The sequence below is a fragment of the Centroberyx affinis genome, unplaced genomic scaffold (genome assembly GCF_046629955.1).
Source record: "Centroberyx affinis isolate AG114_WGS23_722 - 3 ecotype Tasmania unplaced genomic scaffold, CSIRO-AGI_Caff_v1 ptg000376l_1, whole genome shotgun sequence".
NCBI classification, from domain to species: domain Eukaryota; kingdom Metazoa; phylum Chordata; class Actinopteri; order Beryciformes; family Berycidae; genus Centroberyx; species Centroberyx affinis.
Window position 1 is genome coordinate 2,756 of NW_027279045.1, and position 15,261 is coordinate 18,016.

General features: G+C 42.6%; 1 protein-coding gene and 1 non-coding gene across 2 annotated transcripts; both read left to right on the forward strand.

Moving 5' to 3' along the window:
* Positions 1-597: 597 nt before the first annotated feature.
* On the forward strand, positions 598-670 carry trnaa-agc (transfer RNA alanine (anticodon AGC)). The gene has a single exon. It is a non-coding gene; the product is annotated as a tRNA-Ala (tRNA).
* A 350-nt stretch (positions 671-1,020) lies between these two features.
* On the forward strand, positions 1,021-15,261 carry LOC139641474 (tRNA (carboxymethyluridine(34)-5-O)-methyltransferase alkbh8-like). The gene is given in 13 exon segments (XM_071515888.1): positions 1,021-1,155; positions 1,777-1,910; positions 2,239-2,339; positions 2,765-2,896; positions 3,381-3,476; positions 3,907-4,011; positions 4,809-4,879; positions 7,156-7,262; positions 7,676-7,836; positions 8,643-8,847; positions 8,849-8,921; positions 13,231-13,380; positions 13,822-15,261. Coding segments are annotated over 13 exon segments (2,415 nt in total). The 3' UTR covers positions 14,767-15,261.

A 15,261-nucleotide genomic window follows, 5' to 3' on the forward strand; every position in this document is an offset into this window, starting at 1 on the left:
TGTAACTGCCGAGGAATGCAGGCTATGCATGCTGAATATATATAAAAATTAGTATTCAGTGTTCTATTCATGAACAAAACCATCAAAACAACCATGATGATTAATGAGAGATTCTCTTGTGAACCATTATTTTTAAAAGGATCCTTGAATTAATTAATTCAAAACAGTTTGGAGAGAAAGTTTTTCTTTTCAAAATCTTTAATTATTTTTGACATCCAATGGGACATTGCATTTTGTCTCTATGTTTCTATGCATTGTATAGCCTACTTGTGCTGATAAATGAATGAATGTAACATAACTGCCTTTTACACTTGACTCGTGTCTTTTTGGCCTAACATGACGGTCTGTGGTTATAACATTAATTGTCCAACATGGCGAGATAGAGGTCTATTGAAAGACTGCAAATGTGGATTCTGTAATGTTGATTTTGAGGTAGGCCTATATGGATCAGAATGTCTGGCACATACACAACATTTATTATATCTTTAAAAATATGTTTTTCCCATCAATTCTAACCAGCCCTCAAATCTACTGAACAATAGCCCACCGTAAGAGACATCACCTAAGTTGATCCTGTCAGCCTTACTGGCGCCTAGAGGGGAATTAGCTCAAATGGTAGAGCGCTCGCTTAGCATGCGAGAGGTAGCGGGATCGATGCCCGCATTCTCCAGTGACCGTTTTTGCAGAGTAGACCCTTTGTGAACTGCTAAAACTAACAGACAGTTTGATAGATTGCAGAAAATACTAAAAATGACAAACAGTACAGTGGGAAGTCAGTGGCCAGAATGACCACTTTCGGAAAAATAGACTAACCCTTTTCCTAGAAATACGAAAGACGGTCAAAGAAAATATTTGAAAGGGGCACGCTCTTGCTAGTACAACACTTGATTCAAATCTGTGCCTGAAATAAACCCAGAGACTACTAAACTAAAAAGTTAAGGACCCTACTGTCCTAGCGTTTAATTAGGAACTATCAATCCGTACTTCTTGTTGCACCCGGACAAAATGTACTGAGGCACCATGGACACAAGTGTGGAAAACGTGAAGGCTGCTAAAAGGAGTAAAGAGGAGAGGAAACTTCTCCGCAAACAAATAAAAGCCAGTCACACTTTACTGAAACATGAGGGCATCAGTACAGCACCGCAGCCTACCAAGGTAAAGGAAAATAATATTTATAATCAGGAAGCTGGTAGCAGGCAGTGAAGCAAGCTAGCTAACAGCTAATGACAGCAACCCCTCTCCAGCTCCAAGTAGAGTTTAACCTTCCTGTATAATAGACGAGATAAAATCCGAAGCAGGGTTTTTGTCAGCCCAGGTGAGATAACTTTTAAAAGAAGACACGTTAGCCAGTTAGTTTCATGATAATACAATTATTGCTTTACTGTCAGCGTGCAGCAACTGACTGTGGAAAGATATTAATAGACATTAACAGCAGAGATGTTTTACTGGTGCTTGTGTGTGTTGGTTGGGTTAATTATGTTAATACATAACGGTAATGAATTTCCCAATTACATAGCCCAGTTGCCATGCTCCTTACCCAAATAACCCCCTGTTTTGTCACAACAGTTACATAATATTCAATGCAAGTCTCATCTCCTAAGACACAGTTTACTATCCTGGTGATGTTATTGGTTCAGATTGTTTTGGATGTCATCTTCTCTTCGTATAGTTCTTGTCTCTGTTCATTGTATATGGTCTAATAAAGTAGAAATGCCATTTATAAAATGAACCTGTCATCCTCTGTTAAAAGCCATATCTATCTGTTGTCCTCCACAGAGTTTGGTGGTGGCTAATGGCGGGCTGGGGAATGGGGTGAGTCGAGAGCAGCTGGCTGCAGTGCTGAAGGAGCTGGGAGAGCTGGAGACTCTGGTCATGCCTCCTCACAAACCCTATGCCTTTGTCACATACAGGTACGTATGATGGATGGGCAGTAGCTTCAGCCAAGGCGTGCTGTACTATCTTACTGACAAGGTCTCAGCTTTTCTGCAGCTCTTAGGTCAGGTGTATCCTCATTCTGAGGCTGCGTATTGAACCAAGGCTTGTTTGATGCCTTTAATCACAGTAGGAGATAATTCAAGAGCAGGGTTAACTCAGTTTTTGCCTTAAACCAAGGTTTGCCTACTTTAGAATGTCCTGGTATGAAACACAGCCTAATAATTCTTGTTCTTCTTCTTGCTACTGTTGTTGTTTCTTGAACTGTAAGTCCTGTGTGAGGTGTCATTGTTATTCTGTCTCCAGATCAGAGGAGAGCGCTCAGAAAGCCCACGTCCTTCTTAACGGCGAACAGCTGCAGTGTGGAGAGAATAGTGTCACACTCTACCTAAGCTTTGTCAACTCAGGTACCTGTCTGAAACATTGGCACACACACACACACACACACACACACATTGTATTGTAAATTGTTGATACCTTAGCTGCTATTGGTACCAGTCTGCCTGTATGTGCATGTGTCTCCAAAGGTTTGCCAGTGATGCTGAGGTGTGTAGCGTATGTGTGTATGTGTATTCCGATGCAGGACCCAAGAAACCTGACGCCAATGTGTGTGTGTGTGTGTGTGTGTGTGTGTGTGTGTGTCAAAAAAACAGGGTCACACTCACAGTGAGGGTATCTTAAATATTTATTTTATGACAGACAGATGTTTTTGGCAGACCCTCCTTAATCAGTGACTGTGAATAAGAGGTCCACCTCCATCTTAAATTTGACTGTGTGTATACTGTATCTCCATGCAGTAGCCAGTGAACCTTATTTACATGTGTTCATGCAGTAGCCTGTGAGGCGGATGCGTGCGTCTCTTTGCCGGAGGGCTTAGTCTTGGTGGAGGACTTTGTGTCTGCAGAGGAAGAGGCTTTGCTGCTGGCTGCTGTTGACTGGTCGTCCACTAATGGTGATGTCACTGGTGAGGGGCTACATAATGCGTTTTGTCAGATTATGTGTCGTTGTTATGTTCTGGTCAGGCTGCTATGCCAGAACCTCTTAATTATAATTATATATATATAATTCTAAATCATACCTTACCATCAGTGGAAAATAGAGTAGAATTGATGGGAAAAATATATTTTTAAAGATATAATACATTTTGTGTGTGTGCCAGACAGTGATGTTTCTTTTCATCGAGGCTATAATAATAATGAATTATAATTTCCAAAATGACAGTTATTATAGAAAATTATAGTAATTATATAAATTCAAAATTGCGAAACCAAACTCTCCCATTAAACAATAAGAAATACAAATCTTAATGAATCGTTAATAATCATGTTTCAGTCTGGATCATTTTGATGTTATATGAGATTAAATTATTCAGAGATGATAAGTAATAAATAATATAAGTTATCTGCCATTTTGTTGGTTTGTCACGTTCATCCTCTCATGTCTTTCAGCTCAGAAAGCTCTGAAGCATAGAAGAGTGAAACATTATGGCTATGAATTTCGCTACGACAACAACAATGTGGACAAAGACAAGCCATTATCCGCAGGTGAGTTGAGAAAAAAATCAGATCAGTTTTCACCTGCTTATTATATCAGAGAGAATGACCTGTTGTTTTCATTCTCTTTAACTCTACTGGTACATGGCATGCTAATATGCGTTTGGTTGAAAATGACACAAACGAAAGCAACTAAAATCTCAAAGATTGAATGAGTTTCTTTATTTCTCATAAAGAGAAGATTTCTCATTATTTCTGTTTTCACCTAAAATTCATTTTTAGCACAGAACATTGTTATTATAGATTATACATAGTCATTATCTCTCATTGTCTTTGTAGTAGTGGGGGTAATGGTACGTCATTGGGGAATGAATAGGAACAAATTGGCTGGAAATAATAGCGGCACTGTTTCATTTTGCAGATTGCGTCAGTGTAATATGTGTGTGTGTGTGTTTGCATGTTTGTGTGGCATTGTGTCCAGGTCTTCCCGAGGAGTGTATGCCTATATTGGAGCGGTGTGTGAGGAACAGACACATCGACATCATGCCAGACCAGCTGACTGTCAACCAGTACCAGTCAGGACAGGGTGTGTTATTTACATAATCTGAATGGGAGTGCTGGACTGGTTCCATTTCTATCAAACTTGTTAGAGTGGGAGTGTGAATCATTGACCAAGTCTCTTAGAGAGAAAGTTAAAAAAAAACAGTAGTACTCATTGGCACTTTGGACCAAATGATTTAAGTGTGGTCACAAAATTAATGATCAAATATGTAACCATATGTTTTCATACAGGACTCTCCTATGAGGGAATTTTTCTAACAAAATCAAGGAAGGCCTAGTAGGATGTACTGATTTTCACCACAAGGTGGCAGAAGAGTTTTACCTTCCCAACATGCCTTGATTAAGAGATGCAAATTCCTCTGTGCCTGTTAGAATCTGTTGATGATAGATCTAGTGCGGTGGTTATAAACCCTTTTCAGATTGGGACCCACATAAGAAATTTGTTCCTGCATCTGTGATCCAGGCTTATTGAAACATATTGCTACTACTGTCATGTTGGGATCTACTAAGACTAGCGGTAAGCTTCTGACCCATTTTGTGTCTTAACCCCCATAGTTAAAGCAACCAAGCTATACAGGAATGGTCATTTATTATGCTTGTTTTTTGATTATACAAATAAACTCATTCTCATTCTTTAATCTCAAGTGAGATTTTCACATCCCAAAAGGGACGAGGGCAACCAGCTGCACCGCAAAAAGAAAGCTGAACTTATTCTACTAAACGTACACAAATATATATTTACAAAAAAAAAAAAAAAACTTGATGCATTTTCGACTTTGCTGTAAAGTGTTTCATCTTATATGTGTGTTTTAATGTTTTCAGGTATTCCTCCTCATGTGGACACTCACTCTGCCTTTGAGGACACCATCCTCTCACTGAGCCTGGGGGCCAAGGTAAGGAGTCAGTCTGTCACAGTTAGTCAGGAACTTAAGGATTTTGGATATGTTTATTTGGGGCTCTATCTTTTTAACATCTACACCAACCTGATGGTGAAGATAATTTGGCCTGTGGGTTAGTAAAATATCCATCCAAGCAATTCATCAATCAGTTTGTATAGCGACTATTGAAGATAGTGCAGAGTGTAACTCAAGTTATTTTCAACAAGAAGAAACAAGAACAACATTAAGAACAACATCAGTAACACATTGAAAGATAAAAAAGTGATGATCTGATTAATACATTTCTTATAATACAGTGAAAAGGCAAAGAGGTGGATGCAAATGATGCAATGTGCAATGTTTTCAGGCACGTTTTTGTTTCTGTGTCAGGATTAAATCAATCAAATTAGTGTCACTTCACTGACCAGTGTGATTCATCCATCTCAGGGTGCACAACTGACAGAGATGAGTGTGTGTGTGTGTGTGTGTGTGTGTGTGTGTGTGTGTGTGTGTGTGTGTGTGTGTGTGTGTGTGTGTGTGTGTGTGTGTGTGTGTGTGTGTGTGTGTGTGTGTGTGTGTGTGTGTGTGTGTGTGTGTGTGTGTGTGTGTGTGTGTGTGTGTGTGTGTGTGTGTGTGTCAGTAAATTTGGATTTTGTGTCCTTGTGAATTTACTGAGAACATTTTGTCATCTTGCTTGCTACATCTTATTCTCTCTCTCTCTCTCTCCTCTCTCTCTCTCTCTCTCTCTCATACACACATAGTTACACTCTCTCTCACTTATTGTGGCCTTCCAGTTCATTCAGTATGTTGTTAATAAAAGAGAGAGACAGAGAGAGTGAGGGTGATGGGAGTGTGTGTGTGTAAACCATAAGTGGCTCATATTTTAGTTTCAGCGGGTATTACTGTGCCCTTGTGTGTTGTAGGTGTGACAAGGGGACTGATTTAGTCGCTGCAGAGTGATGTGGGACCGATTTAGATGAACACCCATCTGTCCCTGCTTGTCTGAAACACAGAGGCCCCATTAACAAAAGCCTGTCATCTGTCACGGCATCAGTCATACACACAGACTGACAGACAGCATGCGGGCGTGGCGCACATTATAGATCAGCTGTAGTGTTTTTCATGGCAGATTTTGTGTCATGGCAGGACGGTTTGGAATTTGTCAGTATGTGTCTCACTGAAATGTGTAAATGGACACGTCGCCTTTTCATATGGCAGAACAGAGTGAGAGAGTTGGCTTGTCATTATGATAAAAATGGGGGGAAAGAAGAGCGGGAAAGACGTGATTGTGTGTCCGCCTGTAGACGTATGTGTACATGTGTGTGTGTGCGTGAGAGTGAGAGGGAGAATGATGAATAGCGGAGTCTTGTAGCAAAGTGTAGCTGCCAGCATCACCATCGATTTGGTCACATTCCACCGGTTTCTTTGATTGGCTAATACTCCTCAGATGGGAACAGCGCAACCCTGCCATTACTGTATGTGTGTGTGTGTGTGTATAAGTGTGTGCGCAATTTCACTTCAGGAAAGATTTGATAATTCTCTGGTGTTGTATGTACATCTCTCTCTCTCTCTCTCTCTCTCTCACTCACACTCATACACAAACACATTTCTCTCTGTCCCTCTCATTCACTCACGCACACACACACACACACACACACACACACACACACACACACACACACACACACACACACACACACACACACACACTGTTCCAGTTCACAAAATCCAATTTTCCTGCTGTCAGGAGTGGGAGAGATACAGTTTGAAGTTGTGTAGATGTAATTTCCCAACAGGGCTCATGTTGTTATGCACTGTAAGGACACATTAGGATCAAACAAGAATGTTGGGATGCAGATGCCTCTGCTGGTTGTTGGTGAGATTGCAAGCAGAGGAAGTTTTCTCTCTGGGTGATGCCAGTCAAAACTGCTGAGCTAGCGGAAGAAACCTTCACGTTTCAAGTTGTTTTCAGTTCAGTTGTAAAGGAACAGGTTTGATAGTAAAGACAGATTGTCTGACTTTTGCTCAATAGCTAATTCAGTACAATTACTAATTCTGAATCCTACCTGAACAATAATAATGAATGTCTTACAATACACAGCTGACTGAGGAACATTAAAAATGCCTAATAATCGGTTATATGGCTGTATTATCCCTAGCTTCAATGCTGTGTTATTGTGCTGCTGTAGCCGGAAACAAAGGGCTTTCAGCACTTGGCCTTGACTTCTTCCTCCTGCCTTTTATTAAGAAGTAGATGTGTGAACCATGTGTGTGTGTCTGTGTTGTTACAGACGGTGATGGAGTTCCGTCACCCTGATGGTCGTATGGTTGCCGTAGTGTTGCCGGGGCGGAGCCTCCTGGTGATGAAGGGAGAGAGCAGATACCTCTGGACCCATGGGTGAGTGGGATTGTGTCAGGTGGATATGTTTCTCCCTCTAGGAGTCTGTTCTTTTATTGTGTGTGTGTTTTTTTGTTTTTTTTTAGATAATTTTTTGGCCTTTATTATATAGTCCAAAGTAGAGAGAGACAGGGAGAGAGAGGGGGATGGCATGTGACAAAAGGATAAGAATATACTCACCTTTCTCTGGGCTTTTTATATTGTACACCCAACTCTGTCTCTGGGCTTTTTTTTTTTAATCCATCATTTTCCTCTGGTGCATATAGAGTATACCCATGTCTTACTCAGGGTGTAATGACATCCGCACCTTCTGTCTGTTAACCACTTAAAGTATATACATACATTTTACAGCTTAATTGCTGTCAATTTGTATTTAATGATCGACTGCAACACAACTGCTCGTCTCTTCTCAGGATTACGCCTAGGAAGTTTGACATGGTGCCAGCCTGCGAACCACAATCCCCTACTTCCGCAACTTCTGACCTCAGTTACCATAGCAACCTCACCTTGAACAAGAGGGGCACCCGCACTTCTTTCACTTTCCGCAAGATCAGACATGCGCCCTGCCACTGTGGTGAGATTCTAGTATAGTAATAGTAATACAAAACTGTGTGTGTGTGTGAGAGAGAGAAGACGTTGGCATTGCTACTATCAGTAGAATAAATACTTTCGGTATCTGTGGTCCTTCTGGGAATTAAACCTCCAACTCTGCCACTGTTTGTTTCATGCTCTGCTCAGTGAGCTACACAAGAGCACATGCTCACTGTGTGAATCTATAATCTTACATAAATTACATCAGAAATTTCAGGAGGTGAACAGTTTGCGTTTTAGGCTATATTATGCAAATTAGCATGGTCAAGGCGCAAGACCCAGTCACATTCTGGCAAAAATCCAGTTCTCAAATACTCCTAGTTATTAAATTGTGTTCCTAGCATCACTTCATCAAATGGAGGAATTATTATGGTTTGATCAGCATTATTTTTTTGTTTACAACATGTAGCTAACTATATCCCATATCCCATCACATCCAAATAGCTGTAGCCACTTAATTTCAAGTTTAGGTTTTCCAGACATATGATTATGGATAATATTTAAGCAAAATAAAATGAAGAAAATGCTAAATACAAAATATGTTGACATAAACAAATAATGCTAAACAAACCGAATATTTGCTCTGATGCTTGACCACTGAAATACTGAAAGGACTTTTGATATTTTGAATCGATGTACAGCACAGTGGCCGTGCTTGGTCTGCATATGAGTGTTGGTGTATGAATGTGTACATGTATGTGTGTGATGCATTTGCTAACCTTTGTGAATGCCCCATTGACCATTCAACCCCCCTCCTCCTCCTCTCTTCCTCTTCCTCCCTCTCTCCAGCCTTCCCCTCTGCCTGCGACAGCCAGGGAGCTCCCTCAACCTCCTTGCCCTCTCCTCCATCTCCCCCCTCACTTCCACGTTGCCATGCCGACGCAGCCCGTCTGGAGGAGGTGTACGTGCACCGGGTGTACGACGCCATCGCCTCCCACTTCAGCAGCACCCGCCACTCCCCCTGGCCCCGCGTCTGCCACTTTCTGTCCTCGCTCCACCGGGGAGCGTACTGGCCGACGTGGCTGCGGGAACGGAAAATACCTGGGCGTCAACCCACAAGTGACTGCAGTGAGTATGCATTGTGTGTTATAGTAATAATATTGCGATATTCTCTTTTTTCTTTCACACCTCTAGAGGGAGGTCAGCGGTCAGGGTCAGGGTCAGCTACAGAACAGCAGCCCTTGAGCCGGTAGGGATTCAGTGTCTTGCTCAAGTACACTTCAGCAGGTTGGACTCTTGACAACACAGGAGCTTGAACCTGAGCCCTCCAGTTGAAGAGCAGTCTTTCTACTCGCTAAGCCACACTACTGCCCAATTTATCAGTGTTCCATGGTGATAAGAGACTGATTTGAATATGACAAGGTGATGGAAGGGCTCCTCTTGTCCACAGTCGTGCTCATGGCAGGTGTAATGAGTCGAGCCAGTGCTACTTGGATTATCGCCATTATGATATGAAATCCATGCATTGTCTAAAACACACAGCAGTCCTCCTTTTGCTCATAAAAAGACTAGGGAGGGCAAGACAGAGCTAGAAGCCTGTGGTGTTAACACAGAAAAAACCCCAAATAAACCTTGCTGAAGCCTGGACATACACATAGGCAAGCGCTAAGTACTGGCTTCGCATTCTCTTGTCCTACCAGGGGAAATTTAGGTTACAGCCAGGGTTGGAAACAATACAGTACACTCAACCACATCAAAATGTGACATGTCACTCGAGACGCATGGACAACAAAACATGTCAAGTGAATGAGTAGTAGCAGAACAGTGCAAGAGGAGTTGACGTACAAAAGGAGACGGCAGTGTGTCAAGTGTGTAGGGGAAATTTCATGTTCAGCAAATCTAGCCTGGTCAAAATTGTGTTTGTGGATTTTAGCAGTGCGTTCAACACCATCCAACCCCACCTGATGGTGGGCAAATTGGTGGATCTTGGAGTAAATCCCAAGATTATTTTGTGGATTAACAACTTCTTGACTGACTGCAGTCAGCAAGTCAGATTCAATTCTGCTACCTCATCCCCTAAAATCATCAACACAGGTGCCCCCCAAGGCTGCGTTTTGTCCCCCATCTTATACACTCTGTACACCGATGGCTGCCAGGCATCTGCTTCAGCTCACACTTATTTTAAATATGCAGATGACACAGCATTGGTAGGGTCCTAAAATCTGACAATCTGGTGGAGGGTTTTGAGAGGGAGACACAGGGTTTATTCAGTGGTGTTCAGATAATTTTCTTAAGGTCAACGTAAAGAAAACGAAAGAGATGGTCATAGATTTTAGAAGGAAACAGACAATATTTCCCCCCTCCAAGATTAATGGTGAATTAGTTGAGTGGGTCTCAATTTACAAGTATCTTGGAGTTGAAATTGATGATTGCTTAAGATTCAATGAATGTGCATGGAGTAAGTCTAAGAAACTACAACAGAGGCTGTTCTTTCTTAGGAAATTGAATCACTTTAGAGTAGACCGTTGCATCCTCCAGATGTTATACAAATCTGTTCTGCAGAGCGTTTTGTCCTTCGGCCTGATCTGCACCTTCGGAAATATGTGTGTTCAAGATCATGCCAAACTGCAGCGCAGGCTGAAGACAGCAAGTAGGATCATTGGGGTTGATCAGGTGTCTGCAGCACAGCTGTACAACGACCTTATTTTAAAAAAGGCTGATCAGATCCTCGATGATCCTACCCATCCTCTCCACCTGAAATTCCGAAGGAGTATCAGGTCAAACGACAGAATCCTGCAGCAGAAAATTAGAACAACAAGGTACAGCAAATCATTTGTGCCTACAGCAATTAGATTACTAAATGAGAGATAGATGTGCACCTATATTACTAGGTCTGGGTATCTGATTGTGTATATTGTACATTTAGATTGTATTTTGTTTGTGGGTATTTTGATTGTGTATATTGTATATTTAGATTATATATGATGTATATTTTGTATTGCCAGCATCGCTCAGGATATTCTGTTGGTGTGTGTGTGTGTGTGTGTGTTTGTTAGTGCATGTACAGTGTACCTCTGTGTTTTAAACGAGACGTGTGTGACCACATGAATTTCCCCTTATGGGATAATAAAGTTTACTTTGACCTTGACCTTGATGTTCAGCAAATCGGTAACAGCTGAGACAACAGAGACCCTGGATTTTCCTCCGAGCTAAAAGAAACGACAGCCTGAAAGCAGCGGCTCAAACAGCTTCTGGAGGGGTCAGGTCAGTCCAAGATGGCACCGGCCTTCTTCGGACCTGTCTGCTGTGAACATGAGCCTGACTCACCCCGATAACCCTAATAATAGCCTTACAAGTCACTCTGACAAGGCTACCAAGCCTGCTCTTGTCGACCAAGGTGAGGTTCCCAAACCTGCAATACTAAAAAACAGAGTTGTCATTGCAGGACACACATTAAAAGAATTCAGTTTCCTCAACAAACATAAATGTTGATGTTGATTATACATTTAGGCGTTTAGCTGATGCTGTTATCCAGAGTGACTTACAATTAGCTCAACAGTAGATTAAGCTTCGATTCCCATGTCACAAAAAGTACAAAGCAACCAAAAATAAGTGCAAATGTCAGGACCTCAGTGTCTTTACAAATATATAAAACGAAAAAGGTAACAGAGTTGCTGTGTGCAAGTCTTACAGATGTTATTGTAATCCAGGACTCTTTCTGTACCTGATATGCTAGATTTAAGTTTGCCACAGTGTTTATATCAGTATTGATTGATTGACAAAACCTTTCCCTCACCTCATTAGGCTAGGTTCTTAATTAAGTGAAGAAAAAGACAAAGGCTTGCATCGTTACATTTGCCTTGAACAAGAAGCTACTGTTTACATACTGATATGAGTCATCTTGGAGTTGGTGGTAATGCCTTGGTGAGTGTGTTTACATTGCACACAAATATCCATAATCAGTTATTACCTGTCCTGTTTTTGAGTTGGCTCATGTAAACATCATATCCCATTTAAAATAACTTGGATAAGCTGTTCCTCCTGTTATGAGATACACTGATAATATCCTGGATACGGAGGCATGTGTTCTTCTTATCCCAATTACTGTTGGTTGTCAATGTTTGCATTAGCTCAGTTTCCATGGCAATATTCTGAATATTCTGTTTACTTATGCATACCCGGATATTCATGGTTGGGATTTGGAGGTGCGTATAAGCAGCTTATCCCGACTTAGACCTTAACCGTGATAAATCATTATTGAGAATACTGTGTGCATGCAAGTCACTCAGTGGCTTTCTGAATTGAATTGGCCTGTCTCGCTCTCGCTCTCTCTCTCCCTCTCTCTCCCTCTTCCTCTCCCTCTCTGCCATATCTTCCTCCTTTCCTCTTCCCCCTTTCTCTCTCTCTCCTCATCCCACCCTTTACCTTTGCAGATTAACGCTATTAACCTTCACAGCTTGTAATTGAAATGAAAACACTTGACCTTTGTTTACATGAATGTAGCATGTGTGTGAGAGATTGAGAGAGTGTGTGTGTGAAAGAGAGAGAGACAGAGAGTGTGTGTGTGTTTGTCTGTTCAGATGTGTAGCATCTCTCTCACTACACCCCATCTGTTTTGGGAAGAGATCATATGATTCATGAAGCTTAATTGCATTTTTCCCTGAGACAAAATGTATTGAAATTATTACTACTGCCATCCATCCCCCTCTCCCTCCTTTTCTCTGTTCCCTGTTACATTTCTTCCCATAACGTCCGTAGTCCATACTTTGCTCTCTCTCTCCTGACTCCCCCTCCTTCCCTTCCCTTTCCCCTCTATTTTCCCCTCTATCGCTTTTTACCCTCCCCTGCCCTACCACAGTCCCCCTCTCCTCATTTTCCCTCCCCCCCGCGCTCCCTTCTCTCTGTCCACCTCCCTCTATCTTTCTTACATTCCTTATCGACTCTTTTTTCTGTCTTCTCTGTTCTTTCCCCTTCTACTCACTGGCTCGAGGAACTGTTGACTGCTATTTAAGTGGTTCTATATCACATTTTTAATGGGGTGAAATAATCTCAAAATGAGAATCAGCATTATTTTTCTGCTAAAATGTGTTTAACAGGAGGAAACTGGCTTCCTCAATTTCTTCTAATTTTTTTAAGTAGAGTTGGCAGTCCACTCAGCTTAAGCATGATTTAATTGAATTAGACAGTTGGAAAGTAGGGAGGTAGACAGAGTAGGGAGACACCAAGGGGTTGGAGACACAGGAGGGAAAGCTCTGCCAGGATTTGATGCTGGGCCAGTAAAGGCTCACATGTGGCTTCAGAGACGGCGGACTCAACCACTCAACACTCTGTGTGTGTGTCTGTATGTCTGTGTGTGTTGTGTGTGTGTGTGTGTGTGTGTGTGTGTGTGTGTGTGTGTGTGTGTGTGTGTGTGTGTGTGTATTCTGTCTCCCTTCAGGTGGGTTGTGACCGTAGCAGTGCCTTGGTCCAGATCTGTGCAGAGAGGGGTTACCAGGCGTTTGTGTCTGATGCCCTTGACGTCCCGCTACGAACAGCCACCTGCGACGCCTGTATATCTATAGCTGTCATACACCACTTTTCCACACAGGTACACACACACACACACACACACACACACACATATTCAGGACCTGTGATGCCCTTATCTCTATAGCTGTCACATACCATTTCTTCACACAGGGGCGCACACAGAAACACTCACACAGATTGACTGACAGAGAGAGACAGACGGACTGAAAGACACACACACGCACACATACACACAGAGTTACTGGCAGAGGTCATCCCACATCAAGACATAATGTACCACTTAATTGCTCATCATGAAAATTAATTGGCCTCATAAAAGACCCTGTGTGTGTGTGTGTGTGTGTGTGTGTGTGTGTGTGTGTGTGTGTGTGTGTGTGTGTGTGTGTGTGTGTGTGTGTGTGTGTGTGTGTGTGTGTGTGTGTGTGTGTGTGTGTGTGTGTGTGTGTGTGTGTGTGTGTGTGTGTGTGTGTGTGTGTGTGTGTGTGTGTGCGCATTGTAGGAGCGTCGGCTGGCTGCAGTGAGGGAGCTGGTGCGACTGCTGAAGCCTGGCGGTCGAGCGCTCATCTACGTCTGGGCCCTTGAGCAAGAATACAACAAGCAGAGGTCCAAGTACCTCAAAGACTACAACAAAGAGCCTCCTGGGAACCACCTCACTGCAGACAGCACATCAGAAGGCAGCCAGGTGCCTGATGGGAAATTGAGTGTCCACACCAGCGGAAATTTAAAAGACGACAGCAAAAAGCAGGCAGGGAGCCACAGCCCCTTAGACAACACATCAGATGGCAGCCAAGTGCCTGATGGGAAATTGAGTGTGCACACCAATCGCACGGCCTTCCACACCCAGGATCTTTTGGTTCCCTGGCATCTGAAAGGGGGGAAAGGAGGAGGAAGGGGAGAGGGAGAAACAGGAGAGGAAGGGAAGAAGGGTAAAAGGAAAGGCAGGTCCAAAAATACTTCAGAAAACTCCTCCACTGATGCCCACGCTTCTGTTCCTCCAATCCCCAATCCCGACTCCAACCCTAAATCCAGTTCAGGTTTGGATTCCAACAGAGCCACAAGTCCTTGCCCAGCCTCCATATCGGCTCCTAGTTCGACTTCCAAAACCAGTCTTGACCCCAAACAAGACCCCAGCTCCAGCCAAGACTCTAAACCTGACACCAGTTTAGGTTTTGACCCAGCTCCCGGTTCAAGCCTTGATCCCAGTGATACCACTCACAGATCAGATTCTACGTCTAAACCCAGTCCAGGTGCTGACACTAGTCAAGCCTCCAGCTCCAGTCTGCAGTCCGAGCCTAAATCCAGTGCAGCACCTGTGTTCCACCGCTATTACCATGTGTTCCAGCAGGGGGAGCTGGAGCAGCTGTGCCATCAGGTGGCCGGGGCTACAGTACAGACCAGCTACCATGACCAGGGCAACTGGTGTGTCATACTGGAGAAGGACTGAGGAACACACAGACAGACAGACAGAGTCACACACACACACACACACACACACACACACACACACACACACACATGCTAGGGCATAGCAGCCAGCTACCATCATTCAGGGAACTGGTGTCATAGGCTAACTATTTTTCTCTGATCTTACTTCATTGACTGTCTGCAGTGAAGTAAGATCAGTAAAAAAGTTTCATGCTTACACTTTATTACACTGTGTAATAAAGAATGTAGGAGATATGTGCTGGAGGCTCCAGGTTTTTTTTTTCTGGTTTGATTTTGGAACTAGATAACAAAACTGCAGTTGGAATGTTTATAGATTCGTTTTTGGGCAAAATGATTTACAAAGAAAATGCAATGACTGCAAACAAAGCAGATAATTTAGCTAGTAACACATTTATGGACAAAATATGAATGCTGTTAAGTCATGCAATGCAAGGTAATATTGAATTTTGTCATCTCTTATTAATGTAAATAAAAGAGAAACCTGAAAAAACAA